General features: G+C 39.8%; 2 protein-coding genes and 1 long non-coding RNA gene across 3 annotated transcripts in view; 2 read left to right on the top strand and 1 right to left on the bottom strand.

The window, feature by feature from the left end:
* Positions 1 to 11,528, bottom strand: part of LOC138006863 (uncharacterized) — a 51,441-nt gene extending 39,913 nt beyond the window's left edge. The window contains exons 1-2 of the long non-coding RNA XR_011123943.1: positions 11,408 to 11,528; positions 10,067 to 10,234 (exon numbers count right to left, since the gene is read on the bottom strand). This is a non-coding gene — a long non-coding RNA (uncharacterized lncRNA). The remainder of the gene's footprint in view (positions 1 to 10,066; positions 10,235 to 11,407) is intronic.
* Positions 11,529 to 11,658: 130 nt separating this feature from the next.
* Positions 11,659 to 15,000, top strand: part of LOC138006862 (uncharacterized protein DDB_G0284459-like) — an 8,545-nt gene continuing 5,203 nt past the window's right edge. The window contains exon 1 of the mRNA XM_068853474.1: positions 11,659 to 11,773. Within this exon, the coding sequence (XP_068709575.1) occupies positions 11,701 to 11,773 (73 nt within the window). The 5' untranslated portion in view covers positions 11,659 to 11,700. The remainder of the gene's footprint in view (positions 11,774 to 15,000) is intronic.
* LOC138008774 (uncharacterized) overlaps positions 12,397 to 15,000 on the top strand; it is a 4,556-nt gene continuing 1,952 nt past the window's right edge. Inside the window, exons 1-3 of the mRNA XM_068856074.1 lie at positions 12,397 to 12,794; positions 13,054 to 13,194; positions 14,263 to 15,000. The exon at positions 14,263 to 15,000 is cut by the window's right edge and continues 1,952 nt beyond it. Coding sequence (XP_068712175.1) covers positions 12,564 to 12,794; positions 13,054 to 13,194; positions 14,263 to 14,283 — 393 coding nt within the window. The 5' untranslated portion in view covers positions 12,397 to 12,563 and the 3' untranslated portion in view covers positions 14,284 to 15,000. The remainder of the gene's footprint in view (positions 12,795 to 13,053; positions 13,195 to 14,262) is intronic.

Here is a 15,000-nt window from a genome sequence, read left to right as displayed (position 1 = left end):
CATTCCATGTATCCCTCGGTGAGTAGCCCCTAGTTAGCTCTTTCAATCTTTCATTCCAGCTGTCTATCGTCTCTTGGCTTACATCTCCCTCTTCCCCAGCAATGTTCATCTGGCCGATGTTATGTCTCTTTTTCCACTTGTCTAGCCAACCACTTGTTCCTTTAAATGTGTCATCTCCAATTCTCTCAGCTATGATTCGCGCTTCTTCGACCAGCATGGGGCCATCAACAGGGATATTTGACTCTCCTGCTCTGCTATACCATTTCCACAACAAACCATTGATTTCGCCATACTTTTCAACATTCAATCTCTTTTGAGATTGAGCTGCTTCATTAGAGTTCCACGATTCGAGAATCTTAGCTTTCTGCTTCAGGATTTTGACAATCTGTGTTTTCCCGCAATCAAATATTTTCGCTAACTTTCTCGTGCTGTTACCCTCGTTAGATTTCCGGATGACTTCTATTTTTTCTTTCAGGGAAAGACATTTCCTTTGACCATCATTAGCTTGTGGGGGCATTGGTGGCTTCTTCGCTGTGAATTTCTTTGTAACTGGTTTGATGTCCTTAACTGGGATTCTTGCTTGCTTGGCCACCTTCGGGGTCGGCACGTCAGAACAAGAAACGCAATAAGCCACCCATACACCAGCTTTCCAGCCTAGGCTGTCTTCATCAGCAGGGGATGAACATGCTTTAGACTTGTTACAGACAGGTTTTGCACACTTCAGACAAATATAATTCGTAAAACTTGAGCATTTAACACAGTTCCTCATCTTTAACCCTGTTGAGCACACGTGCATGTACAAATGTGGGAAATTCCCACGAGTATTTTATCTTTATCTCACGCGTTAAGGATACAAAGTGCAGATGCCAATCAAACTTGAACACCCACCACGCAACCAACGTGTAACACGTGCAGTAACAGAACTGAAAATCTTTGTCATTTGCTTATCATTCAGCATCAATTCGCTCCGTTTGAAGTCGACATGGAGAAAAGGAATTTTTCAAGCATCACGGTTCATTCATTCATACGAGGTTATCATGTCTACAAGGATGAAACAACATGGGTTCCCGAAATTGGTGAGCAACGTAGACTGAAACTTGAGCCACTGAATGAAAAAAATGGAAATTCAGTTGCAGTAGTGAGGCCGCTGTCAAGAAATTTTACTGAAGCCGAACATCCCAACACCGTGTCAAAAGAAGACGAAATTGTCGGCCACATACCATTACAAATGTCTCAGTATGTTAGCAAATTCTTGAAACGAAGGACCAACAATGGAAAGGCCATTATATAACAGGAAAACGTGTAAATCGAGGAGTAGGTTATGGACTGGAAATTCCCTGCAGTTACATTTTCTACGGAGACAATGACATTTCTATTCCATGGCTTAAAGAAAAGATTGAAAGCACTGGCATATTTCACATTGAATAGCGCCTGGGCAATCTATGTATTCTTCTGATGAAACTTTGTACTGACAGTATATCATTTTGGAACAGATCACTGTAACAATTAATGTAAACTGTTATTATCTGTCAGCAGTAGCGTCATTAAAAATTGAACTTTTGTAACTTCTGAGTAGTGATTCACTAACGATCATACATGATTATGTTGGGTGGTCGCTTACCAGAAACAGAAAACAAAAGAATATGTCAAATTTCTGGCCTAAAAAGTGGTCGCGGTCGCTTTAGAAATTTGAGTGGTGGTCGTTTTCCAGAGAGCTCTGGGAACAGTATTTAACTGAGAGACAAAACGGTTGTTTACGAAGTGGTCGCTTACGGAAGGTGGTCGCTTACGAGAAGTGGTCGCTATGAGAGAGTTGACTGTAGTAATGTAACTGTACTTCGTACACACCAACGAGTCACTGGGGCTGCCATAATCCACTTTTTCCGCCTCTCGATTTCTCTAACTTCGGCCGGAAAATGAAAAAAAAAACTTGATCGGATAAAATAAAAGGAACTTCTGCACCCATCATAACACTACTGTAACACTATTGAATTCACGACTAACTCTCATGACCATTTTGACTGCAACATAATCCAACTACATGGCTGTTGACACTTGCAGCCATGTCACGCAAGTATCAGCCAATAACTTACGTCAATAAATTGAGATATTGTAGAAGGGCAATACATAAAGAGCGTGTCAAAGAGTTAGGGCGATTTTCCAAACTCGAGTTATTCGTTAAAGTGTTCCACTTAAAATTACAGTGTTTGGTGTAGAGACTCCATGTTGCACTAGAGGAACCAAATGGAGTTTACTTTGGGTCAAAACATTTTTTTCTCTCTGCTAAACTTGAAAACATTGCATTGGCACTTCCCTTAACACATAGGTTATTCCGAACTCGAAAACATAAGGCGAATCTATATTTTCATGTATGTGACATGTCACTGCTCCATGTTCAAAATAAAGCATGCTACGGACCTGAAAACAGGCCAGCCGATATATCATTCTTTGGAATGTCTTTTACCCGATGAAGGTAAAAACTCAACACTTTTAATTTTATTTTTCTGACGTCACGTGAAAACCAGAATAGGCTAAAATGCCAACTTATTACTAGTAGTAGCTATCGCTAAGTGCCAACGAAGCAGTCAATATAATACATAGTCTACAGATTTGTGTCAGAGTTCCAAAACACCCAACAGTACTTGTAATTTTTTTATTCGAAAGTACTGCAACTCAACTTATCTAGTTAATAGAAATTGCACACTTTGTATCTCCAACAACAATGTAGATGTCAACGTGTTTTGCAATAATATGGAAAGTACTGCTGTACTTTTCGAACGGCCGTAATTTTAACAGGAATATACAATAATTAAGTTGAATAAAATCAGTGCTATGCAAAAAATCGCCAAAGCGTTTTCAGACTTTTCAGCGTGGAGCATGTAACGGGCCAGTCAAACTCTCTCGCACATCATCATAACTGGAAGCCGCTGGCACTAAAAAGAAAGGTAAAGCGATAGACTTGCCGTGACTGTTACATGAATAGCTAACCTTAAGCCTAAAAACTTTTCTTTAGGCCTAATTATGTTAAGGAAATGTAATTATTTGCTTGGCATTTGCGTGCTATGTAAATCTTTAATGTTTCCACAGATTTGCTCAAATTTGCTTCACCCCAAAGATAGGAGTTTGACCTCAACCGCAAATGCAAGCAAATATGTCGCAAAACCAATAGTTTGCATTATCGTTTGAACTGATTTTCAAAGGATCAAAATACGTACATTTGCATTTTATTTACTCTCTTTTGCAATGGGAGCAAAAAGGAATGAATTGCCGGAATATGACTTGTAGTAAATTTGCAAATTTCCTTGCTATAAATGTTCATATTTACCTAGGAGCAAATATGGTGATTTACAGCATCTTCGTTTTGTTGTCATAGGCAATGTGCATATGATATTTGTTACACATTTTACTGCTGTGGCAAACTTTCAATTTTTACATAACCGTTATATTATTGAACGAAAACTACACTGGTATTCGGAAGCTTTTGAGTTTCATCAGCGGCAACGTCCTACAACGAAACCAACGAATGGTAAACAAAGGGTGCTTACCATTTAGCCAAATAATCCGGATGGAATGATCGTTGCATAAAGGTAAGCGATTTTCCGAATTTAATGACCAACCGGATGAGAATGGCGCTTAACTTTTACTACACAGCATTCTATCCCGCATATTTTACTCGATCTTTTCAGAAGTGGCCTGGAAACGGAAGGATTCTCGCAAATGGTAAGAGCATTTCGCGAATTCTGTTCCGAACGGAAAAAGAGGACTACCTCTGGAGGTTGTCCACAATTTTCGAAGAGATTTTCCGGAAAATTGCCTTTCCATTTGACCTCAAACCGAAATTTCCGGATTTTTTGGCTAAATGGTAAGCACCCAAAATGCTTGGGCCTTCCTCGTTCCCAGGATCTTTTCGGATGGGCAATTGTCCGCCATTTTGAATCACCCCGCCGCAAAGACCCTGGAAACGAGGTTTTGTGACGATGAAAATTTGGTTATCAACGGTTTGAAATTCGCGCGGGCGATGTGCTCTTTCCTCTTTCTTTTCGTTTTCGGACGACCAAGGTTTTATACGGCGATTCCTTGACATTTGTGCGGGTGAAATGGCAGTAAGAATCGACGAAACCCGAAAGAAAGGGCAACGACCATTCAGGCCATAACGTCGGGAACGGTGAACCAGCCCTAGTAGTTTTACAGTAGTTCGCCACAAACACACACGCCAGTGTCATGAATGTTGAATGGTCGGTCTTTGGAATGTTCTATGCCTATTTCAAGTCCACGAGGAGCAACTGCAGAATACCCCACCACAGCTAACCACTATCACGGTTTCCCCTATGCGGCATCTTTTGAAGAACGAGACTTAATACAATAGAGCCTATTCTTATTCAATGAAATGCAAATAAGTGGCGGGGTATTCTGCAGTTTAGCTGTTTGAATTGAGTAATATATAGTTCACTTGCGGATTTTTGCCCTCAAATACGATTTTCAGTCACTTTTAATACGGAGCAACTGCAGAATACACCGCCACAGCTAACCACTATTGTTTCCCCTATGCGGCATCTTTTGAAGAACGAGACTTGGCTAAACTGCAGAATACCCCGCCACTTACACACTAAAGGCTACACTTAAAAATGGTGTAAAATTGTTGCCAGCCCCGCAAGCCGTTTTTTTGTGTGTATTATTACACCAACTCCTAAAGTGTAGTTTAACTCTCAAAAGGACGGTAAATTTATACGCAAAGTAGTGTAAAATGTGTTATACAACTTTGCACTTGTAAAATTACACATGTAGCAAGGGTAATAATATCAGAAAGGAAGAGTAAAATTACACTCTAAAATGGTGTACCATTGTTGCCAGCCCGGCAAGCCGCTTTTTTGTGTGTATTGTTACACCAACTTCTAAGGTGAAGTTTAACTCTCAAAAGAATGGTATATTTAAACGCAAAGTAGTGTAAAATGTGTTATACAACTTTGCACTTGTAAAATAACACATGTAGCAAGGGTAATAATATCAGAAAGGAAGGGTAAAATTACCCCGTATGACGGTGTAGTGATCTACCCCATCTAAAAAACTTGAAATTACACGATAAAAAAGTATAATTCAATCCCAATATGAAGTGTAATTGTTTATTTAGCATCTATTTATCAATAAAATTACACGTGACAATGGTTAATAAAAACTCAATCGTAATTACACTTGCTAACTTAAGAAAAAAAACGAACAACTCTAGATAACTAACAGCCTACAGTGTATATGAGTTCTTTAATAAGGGAATAACATGACTCTTTTCGGGAATATGTGACCCTATTTGGGAAAAGCAGGCTTAACGAAAATAGCGTTGAAGCGTTTTTTCGTTGTAATGCATTTTCAACGCATTGAAAATGCGTTGAAGAGCATTTCCATTGCGTTTTAAAACGTTGGCAATGTTTTTCAACGGAACCGAAATGCGTTGCAAACCCATTTCAAAATCATTTCAAAACATTGTCAATGCGTTGTCAAACATTGACAACGCGTTTAATGAAACCGCCACGGCTCGTTTCGAATCATTCATAGCACCGCTGCTATTAGTTACTACGAAATCTTTACAACGAATTGTTACGCAACTCTAACACGTACGTATCGGTTTGAATTTGAGCAGAAACAACAAATACATGGAGTTTTCCTGTAATTTTGCAGAGAACGCGCTTAAGTGTAAAACTCAACTATCCTATGGCTGTTGTTACTTACCTTTTTGGCTTCAGTTCTTGCGGTGTTGAACGAAATTGGGTGTCTGGAAAACCCGAATAGCGAATAGCGAACAGTCGCGAATACCGAACAGCGAACAGTCACGAATAGTACGAATAGTGCGAATAGTGGCGAATAGTCGCGAATAGTGACGAATAGTGACGAATAGTAACAAATAGTGGCAAACAAGGGATGAGGGGGGGGGGGGGGGTTGTGACGAAATGACGAAAATTTGGTACCCAGTACTTCCTGGTCAACCGCGCAGCAACGTTGGATGGGATTTTCCCGCTAAAAAAGCAGAGATGTGTCTGCGAAGGACAGCTTGAGCCCTGAGAACAAAAGGTAATAAATGCACTGAAATCCTGTCAGGGGCACCCAACGACCAATTTGTTGTAAAATGTATTGTTATACCCCAGTTAATAAAAATAAATGTTATTAAGGCATTTTCAGGTGTTTTTTAGTGTTGCTGGGAAAACATTATCTGTTCCTTTTTCCCAGCAAGACACACAAGAAATTTCCCAGCCAGCTAGATAAAATTTGTTGGTTTCCCAGCCAGCTGATCAAATTTATTTCCCAGCCAGGAATTCCGCGCGCTTTCAAATCCCTCGATCCGAAACGACCGAACAAAAGCGACAAAACCGGGACAAAACAGGTTTTTTCCGCAAGCGCAATCATTCTGACCAGCCGTCGTATGTTTGTATGTTCTTTCCTTTTTTTTTTTTTTTTTTTTTTTTTTTTTTAGTCGTCCTCAGTCTTCAGAGTTTGTACAGCCAGCTCGGGTTGAAATGCTAGAAAAAGTCAGTAATTCCCAGGCAAAACCTCTATTAATAACAAAATTTCCCAGCCAGCTCATCGAAACACCTGTATTTTTGCCAGCCAGCAAGATTCCTCTGGGGAACAGATAATGTGAGGAACAGATTCGTTGGGTGCCCCTGTCCTGTTGCTTAACGCAACGGTTATCAGAGTAGCTCGTTTGTCTCTTTAATCACAAACCACTTGCCTCACATTTTGATTTTATTCCTTTTTACAGAACGTGTCTCGCCGGATCGAACAGCACAGATGAGGATGATGAAATTTATGTTCGGGGCGCCACTGTGCGAGGAGATGATCATGAGCTTGATGTATTAATGGAAGTGATTTATATTTTTGCATTTTGACGTTTGTTCTTCTTTAGAGTGTTTGTAAAAGCATGCACGAAACTCTCTTTCGACGACAGGTGAGCATATATACTAGTTATAGCTGTCGCTAAAGTGCCAACGAGCCAAGCTTGCGTGATCTGGCGCCTGGCGGCTGCAATCATCACGCGGCGTACTCGTGCGGCACTCTCATTGGTTATCGCTACGGTCAACATTTCATCGCTTTGGTCTACATTACAGCTTTTGGTCTACATTACACTCAAATTTGAAGCGCTTCTGAGATTTCGTCCGCCTAAAAATCTTCTCGCGGCTCTATAAGCTGCCGCCTCGCCAGGCCTTCTGTCTTCAGAAGGCCTGACTCGTTGGCAATTATTTGCTTTGATTACGAGATTGTTCAGCATAAGGCGGTGACTATTGAAGACTATTCGTCAATATTCGCGACTATTCGCCACTATTCGCACTGTTCGTACTATTCGCTATTCGCGACTATTCGCTGTTCGCTATTCGCTATTCGCTATTCGCGACTGTTCGCTATTCGCTATTCCGGTTTTCCAGACACCCAACGAAAGACTGTCTGATACATGCGTGTGTTTCAAATGACATTCGATTTGAACAAATTTGAACAATCGATCGAGTCTCAAATTTAACTGAATTCAAATCAGCTGTTCCTTTGTGAAAAACTTTAATATTATTTTTGGCATTACGCTTTATTGTTTATCGTTTTGACAAGAGATATTGTGTACGTGTATATGCATTTACTGTGCAGTGTAGGATTTTTATAATAGAAATAAATGGCTCCAATCCTTGTCAAAATTAATACTTTTGCCATCGGCGACTGGTTTGAGAGAGTCTTTAAATTAAATATACATCCCTAAATTGTAGAAGGACATCGGACGAAACTCGCGTTCCGTACAGTACGTAGGTTATCAACGAAAATGGATGAATACAGGAACCTTGCTAACTCGGGTAAGGACTCGCGCACGAAACGTATAAAAATCAACACTGTGGTTGTTCGGCATGCATGCAGTGTCCTGACATGAGTTAAATTAAAACTTGTTGCCTAACACCATACAAATAGCTCACCCGCGGCAAGTTTAAAGTATCTTACGGCTGTCAAAACCTATAGGTTTCCATGATATTTAACGATGGTTTAATAGCGCTAACCATGCTTCGAGCAACCCGGGCCTGTAGTTTCTTGACGATTCCCTCAAGTAGAAGTGTGACATTCCACAGGCAAAGATGTGTCGGAAAGTTCTCTTGTTTCCGGAATGAAGGACAGATACTTCATTGTTTTCATCTTTAAGTCCACAGATAATATTTTGGCTTCAAATACCACTGCTCCTTTCCGTTCCGCGAATCTCGTTATACATATGCACGAGATTGCTCGTACCCTCAACATGTTTAACTCCTCTTAATGTTTACCTTACAACGAGTGCCATCTGACTTGGCCCAATGACCAAATTGCTTTGTGTGTTCTCAAGCCTTTTTTACGCTCAAGGCATTAATTACACTCTATTTTGACTGACCACTCTACTCCACTAAGTAAATAGTTCACCCTGTGGCCAAAATAGATTTGACTTAAAATAAAGAACACTTTATGTGTAACCAATACGAAAAATCGGGCCGATAAATTGATGCAGAGAATTTCAGTTGGCAACTGCAACAAAATACCGCAACATCACAAACATGATTTGTATGGGACATGGATTAAACAAAGGAATGTCAACGTTGCGCACGAGCGATCACGAATTTGAACTGCTGATAGAGCAAAAAAATTGTTCTGCGGGCCTCCTAAAATTGCTTTTACCCCAGTGCAGATTAAACCCTTTTGCGGTTAAGTTATCAAAACGGTCAGTTTGCCAACCATTGCAATGAAACACCATACTAAACATAAAAGGCGCAAAACGAGCCATAACATGAGCTAACATGTAGCGCGCCTTTGTCTGCATCAGTGTCTGCTTCGTAATGTTTGTATAAAATCACCAGGGAAAATAAATAACCATTAATAACCATTCCCTTGAGTAGCAAGTGAAGGCGTCATCAGAAATACTTAACATACTAAATAGGAGTGAAATTTCCTGAAACGCAATCGTTTGCCAAGAGCGAGGCAAGTCTACCTTGATAAAAAAAGATCTTTGTCAAATGCGTGGTGTGCGTGACTTGGGATGATGAGTTAAGAACGATGAAAATTGCTATACCGTCGGTTGCATTTAATCGTGAACAGCTTGATGCATTTCAAAGACTTTTTGAAGCTTACTCTTTGTTTTCGAAACCAATGAAATCGAAAAGTTTACTTAAAATTTATGACAGAAAAAATATTGAACTAATTAGTGGCAAGCTCGGGGGCGAAGCGCCAAACAAATCACGCCAACATTTTCTTTTTCAACGTTTATACTTCTGGTGGGTATATTGGCTCTTGCTCCGCAAAATTTTTAATGTAAGTTGCGACAAATTGCTCTTTATTAATCAAACAAAATCCAATTCTCTCAGATGCAGAATTATGATGTTCAATTGAATTTGTTGCTGGTAAATAAACCGCTATTGGTTGTGTTGACAATGTATTTAGCTTAGTTTTCAACGTTTTGTGCAGAATTTGTATCAAACGTTGGAAAAAGTTGCCAACGCGTTTATTATTCCATTGGTCTTGTTTTCCTTATAATCTTCGATTTTGGTCCAACATTACGAATTATGGAATAAGTTATGCTCGCAAATCACTACCCGTATAACTTTCCAGGAGGCCAAGCAAAGAATTCCTCATCAATTTCCATGCATGAAAGAAACATATATTTATATTAAATTTTAAGGCAAAAAGTTGCGGTCACCTCACCAACGAACAAATACCACAACATTATGTTTATGAAGTTAGGTAGATTTCACTTATTCTGCGCGCCGGCATATCATTTCCCGGGAGAAGTATTCTAACTGACCGTCGCCAGGACCCAAGGTCTTGATTTGGGTGACATAACGAGCTAACAGTGCCTTCCATTTGTGTCTCAAATCTAAGGAACGTCAAAACACTGCAACAATTCTTTCCTTTTCAACGTAACAGAAAATAGCTTGTACTTTCTTATGTATTTTAATACATCGTTCTTTGGTGCGAATTGTAGTCTATCCAAAAACACTTGGATCGACTACAATACGGACCAAAGAACGATGAGAACATCATGACCCTCAAAACTTAACAATAGAAGTAACGAACACAGTTTACTCACCACGAAAGGATTCAGCATATTTGTTGTACGGGGCGCCTAAACTGGTAAGCCATTCGCCTACTTCCTCTACTGTCCATAGTTTAACATCTGAGCATCCATGAGCAGCAATTGAATTTAAAATAACGCAAGAAACAGGACCTCCAAATATTCAAAATCCTTCTCGGAAGACTGGCCGAATGAAAAGGAATACAAAGAGGGTCATCAAGTTTCTTTATCGCTATTCAATAATGCATCTTGATTGGCGGAGAATTATGTCGCCTCTTTGACTGGAAATTTTTGTCAAAACACGTAAATACCGCAGCCAATCACATGGCTCGACGAGTGACATTTGTAACCGGAAACAAATTAACCTTTTGAATTTTACCATGCAGCTGACATCTATGCTTGCCTTATAGTTACGAAACTTAAAAACTACCAGTACTGGTTCACATTCGTAGTCGGCATTCGCACGACCCAATTTTTCTTGTCATTTGTGGTAGGCCTGGGTACAGCAAGACTTATAAACTCTTTTCAAGTTTTGAATCTTATTTTCCTCGCAACCATCCTGAACTTATTTAGGAAACGGACGAAGGAAAGGAGAACGAAATTCTTTCGCATGATGATTCGGATGATCCGGTACATTCGCCCAGTTCAGAGGGAGAAAGCGACTCAGAGAATGACACCAGAGATACATCTTCGAATGTCTTCGAAAAGTTGATACTTAAACTAGAGAGTGTAACAAATTGAGCCAGACTGCAATGAGAACTACGTACAAATAAATAAGCCCTGAGGACAGTTTGTTCGGCCCAGTATATCATATTTATGAAAAGCTATTTGTAAGCCCACAACTGAATGAGTTAAAAAACCACTCTAACATGGTTTAGGCCCGTTTCAAACGTCGAACTTTTCATGTGCCGAATCTAATGCAAATGAGCGAAAACAATAGATTTTCTCATTTGCATTAGATTCGGCACATGAAAAGTTCGACGTTTGAAACGGGCCTTAGATTAATCGGCCTTTTACTATTAAAATTGGTGTAAAAGTACACTTCCAACTGCGTAATTTTATCCTTAATAATACGCATAAACTTTTATCCTTTAAAAAGAGTAAAAATACCCTACATATAGAGTAATTTTAGAAGATTTTTTTGGTGTAATAGTTTACACAGTAACAAGGTGTAATTTTACATTTTCGCGTTCGTAACATTACACTTTAATTTTTAGTGTGCATGTATGGTCGTTGACGGACGATCCTCGATTCTTACAGGTAGCCATTCTTAAAAGCGTAAACTGCCTCACTTGGTAGGTTAGAAACAAAACACGAAAGTGCGAGAAGTAACTGTTGTAAGTATTAAAAACTCACCTCAACTCACAGAAGTTTATTCTTCACAGATCATCGTCTGCGAACACGAGGCACCCGAGCATTTCGTTCGCAAATCGTTCCGCAAATCATCGTACTGTCTGCAGAGTCCGGACTTTGGTACTCTTTGTATGCGGATTGGCTCCGAAGTGTAGTCTATTGTTACATTTCTCATCTTCGGAAAAACTAAGAGGATGGCGCATGCGCAGTAGTCACAAAACGAGTGGGGACTTGGGTCGACCGTTGTGTTTCGTTGTCCCGACTATCTGGTAGCCTGAAACAGGCTAGTAGAAAATATGATGATGTTGTTGAGGAAAGATCTTGTCCCATCGAATTTCCAACAGAACTTTTCGACAGTTTCGTTGAATGGCAAGTGCCCCTGTTTTTTCTGGTTTGGAAACTTCGTGTTAATAATTATGTCAAACATTTGGGAAGCGTGCTTCATTCGGCTGCTTGCTTCTTGTTTATTTCGGCAAGTTAGTTCGCATTTGGATTTAAATCTTTAGTTGTTAATTATTTTCTTTCATTAATTCTTTCTCTATGTTGTTTTGGGCTGGTCCGTGGAGTGGGTCCGAAGGGGTGGTCCCTTGGACTGGTCCGTAAAGCAGTCCGTGGAACCGGTAGGGAACTTACGCCCGGTTCAAACGTCGAACTTTTCATGAGCCGAACCTAATAGCCCCAATTAAGTACATGACGAGATCGACGTTTGAATCAATTAAGTTCGACAGATGTTATTTGGGTCGACCCCATTCTCGTCCCCATCGCCCTTTTCGTTTCTCTTAGTCGGCGGGGCCTTGGCACGAGAAAACGAAGGGCTCTGGAGACATAGGATTTTCGAATTTTTTGATTGGCTAATGGAAAACAAAGAGATACCAAGCGGAAGTAAAAATGTTCATGCTTCAGTTTTTACCGGAAAAGAAATTAAGTATGACGATGGTTCGCCGAAAAAACTCTGCCAACCGTGCTTCAGGAAGGTGAAGAATATTATAGAATTCCGCGCTTTGCCACTGGCAACACTTTCTGCACAGGAATTGTTGATTGGATAGACTCGTATGAAGCGAGTCCGTGGCTCGCAACAGGAGAATCACCTTCTTCGAGTCAACAGGCGAAAAAGACTAGCTTGAACCGCGAAAATATCGAAAGTGTTCACAGTGCTCGGATGTGCCTTTTTGGTATTTTTGTGGAGGGCAATCAACGACACGGCAAAAACCCCACTCAGTTTAGACCTATTGCTCTCAAGAATATCACTACTGCACCACGGCGCCTTCCAGAATTTTTGCAAGGTGATAAAGAAAGACATGATGCAACTAAGATTCAAGTGTCCGAGAGTCCTGCCGACCGGTCTATTCAAGCCGACAACATGAGACAAAGCGGCTTACGAAAATACCAGGTGCGTGAAATTCTATTGACTTTCGACTTATAATACTGTATTCTTAATTATAACTGCTATATCTCACCGAATTCATTGTACTGCAATATAATTCAGTATTTCCTGACCATCTGAATTATTAGTGACAATAAATTGTAATAGTTTCTCAAGTAAAATGCATATTATAATTATAATAATTATTCATTCTGTTGTCAAACATGCTGAATTCAATGAAGTGTTTTTCCCTCAACTTTGAACCATTCTTTTCTCTTCCCTTCAGTTCACCTGGGAAAAGTTGAACAAGACACAGTCTTCACGTGACATGGGCACCCTCTTCTATTTCAGACAAAGGTTCGGACGGACAAATGTTCCCCCACAAGTGAAGAAAAACTATGCTGGTGTGCAGGCCCTTATGCTTCAGGTAACATGTACACACATTTGCGAAGCCTTCATGGCATGGGCTGGAATGGAAACCCTTGAATCAAGGCCATTAAATCTGGAAATACCACCACAATCTGCAACTGTACAAGAGAAACATGAATTCCTTGAGGGGTGCATTGGCAACTTTTTTGACAAGCAGGGCGCGACAAAAGTGCTGTCCGATAGCCCGGGGCTAGTGGAATGAGTTGCCGGGCTAGCACTTTCTTATCGTAGCTTGCCCGACGGGCAAGCACCGTTGGTTCCTCTTTTCTGATGATAAATTGAGCTTTTATACCAAGAAGTGTGTAGCAGAAAGCTCCTGAGAGAAAATGATAACGTTATGAGGCCAAATTAACGTAGCGTGACAACGTTTTGCGCCGCATTTTTGTTGCGTCTGTAAATAAAATCAAGAATCAATTGAAAATACTACGAAAAATTAGTTTATATCTATGCATGGTATCATTACTTGTATTTTGCATAATTAAATAAATCTGATTATTCTTTATAAACAATTTAATTTTGGGCTAGCTCCTCAGACCGTCGGGCTAGTAACCTCAAGTAACAGCTTGCCCGAAGGGCAACCTCATCTTTTCATTTTCGTCTCGCCCTGCAAGTATGCATTGGTAGTTATAGATGTGAAAGGATTGTGGGAGATGGAGGAAGCCCAGCGTGTAGAGTCAGAACAGGTTTCCAACCACATGCAGTCACAAACAACCCAAAATCTGTACAGGCCAGGTAATAAGTTATTAAAACTTTACTGCTGTTCATGACAGCAAAGGGAAATATTTTTTCATTAAACAGGACTCAAGCCCGGAAACAAATACCAAAGAGGTTGCTTGCATAACCCCTCAAATACTAAAATTGTTGATATTTATATATCACACTGTAAAATCCTTCACAAGTCTACTGTTATGGGTTATTATAATAGTATTATTGGTGGCCCTTTTTTCAAGGAGAGCCACTAGAGAAAAGGATTTCTTAACAATTTAAGTGCTACATATTATTGGCCTGTAATATTTAACAATATTATTAAACCATGTACTGATGATTATTCTGCATTTGATTTAAGGTACTACAGTTCTGCTATTAAAGCAGAGCCACGAGTTAGTAACACAGTGTCTTCTTGTTGCTGCTGGTAAGATTGTTGATGATGACTCTGTGAGGGCAGAAGCTGCAGTTCAAGTCACAGCTGTGATGAACACAAACAGCGTCCAAAATAAACTACGGATAGGTCAACTGGTAGCATGGCCAAAAAAAGATATGGCAATCTTTCAAAGTAAAACCTGTTTTATTACACCTTGAAAAACAAAGTGAATGTAAGAATGGAATAAAAACTTCCCTTCAATTTACATACATACATACATGAAGGCTATGGCTGTACTTATTCCTATATAATGTTCTCTTCTATTTTCCTTTACTATTCATAAGGATGTCTGGTATGCCAGTGGTGGATCCAGACAGGCTCAAATTGTGAATGCATGAAAACATGGAAATTTTCTTGTCCATAACAGCAAGAGGGAGGAACATCATCCCTAGATCCACCACTGTAAATAAGCAGTAAAGCATTAAAAAAGTTATACATTTCAAAAAACAGATGGCACAGCTGCATAGAGCATAACCTATTTCATAATGTTTGGTAACAGAACATATCCCTGCACCCCAGGGATTGAAGGCCACTAGAAATTCTAAGGGGGAAAAACTCAACACTCTAATCCTTAAACTTACATTATTTGTTTGGTTATACAATGTAAATTGTTTATTATCACACTATGACACTACCTTTAATATTTACAAGGTTTATAGCTAA

This window comes from Montipora foliosa, chromosome 6, assembly GCF_036669935.1.
Source record: "Montipora foliosa isolate CH-2021 chromosome 6, ASM3666993v2, whole genome shotgun sequence".
Classification (NCBI taxonomy): Eukaryota; Metazoa; Cnidaria; class Anthozoa; order Scleractinia; family Acroporidae; genus Montipora; species Montipora foliosa.
This window is presented reverse-complemented; position numbering and strand designations above follow the sequence as displayed.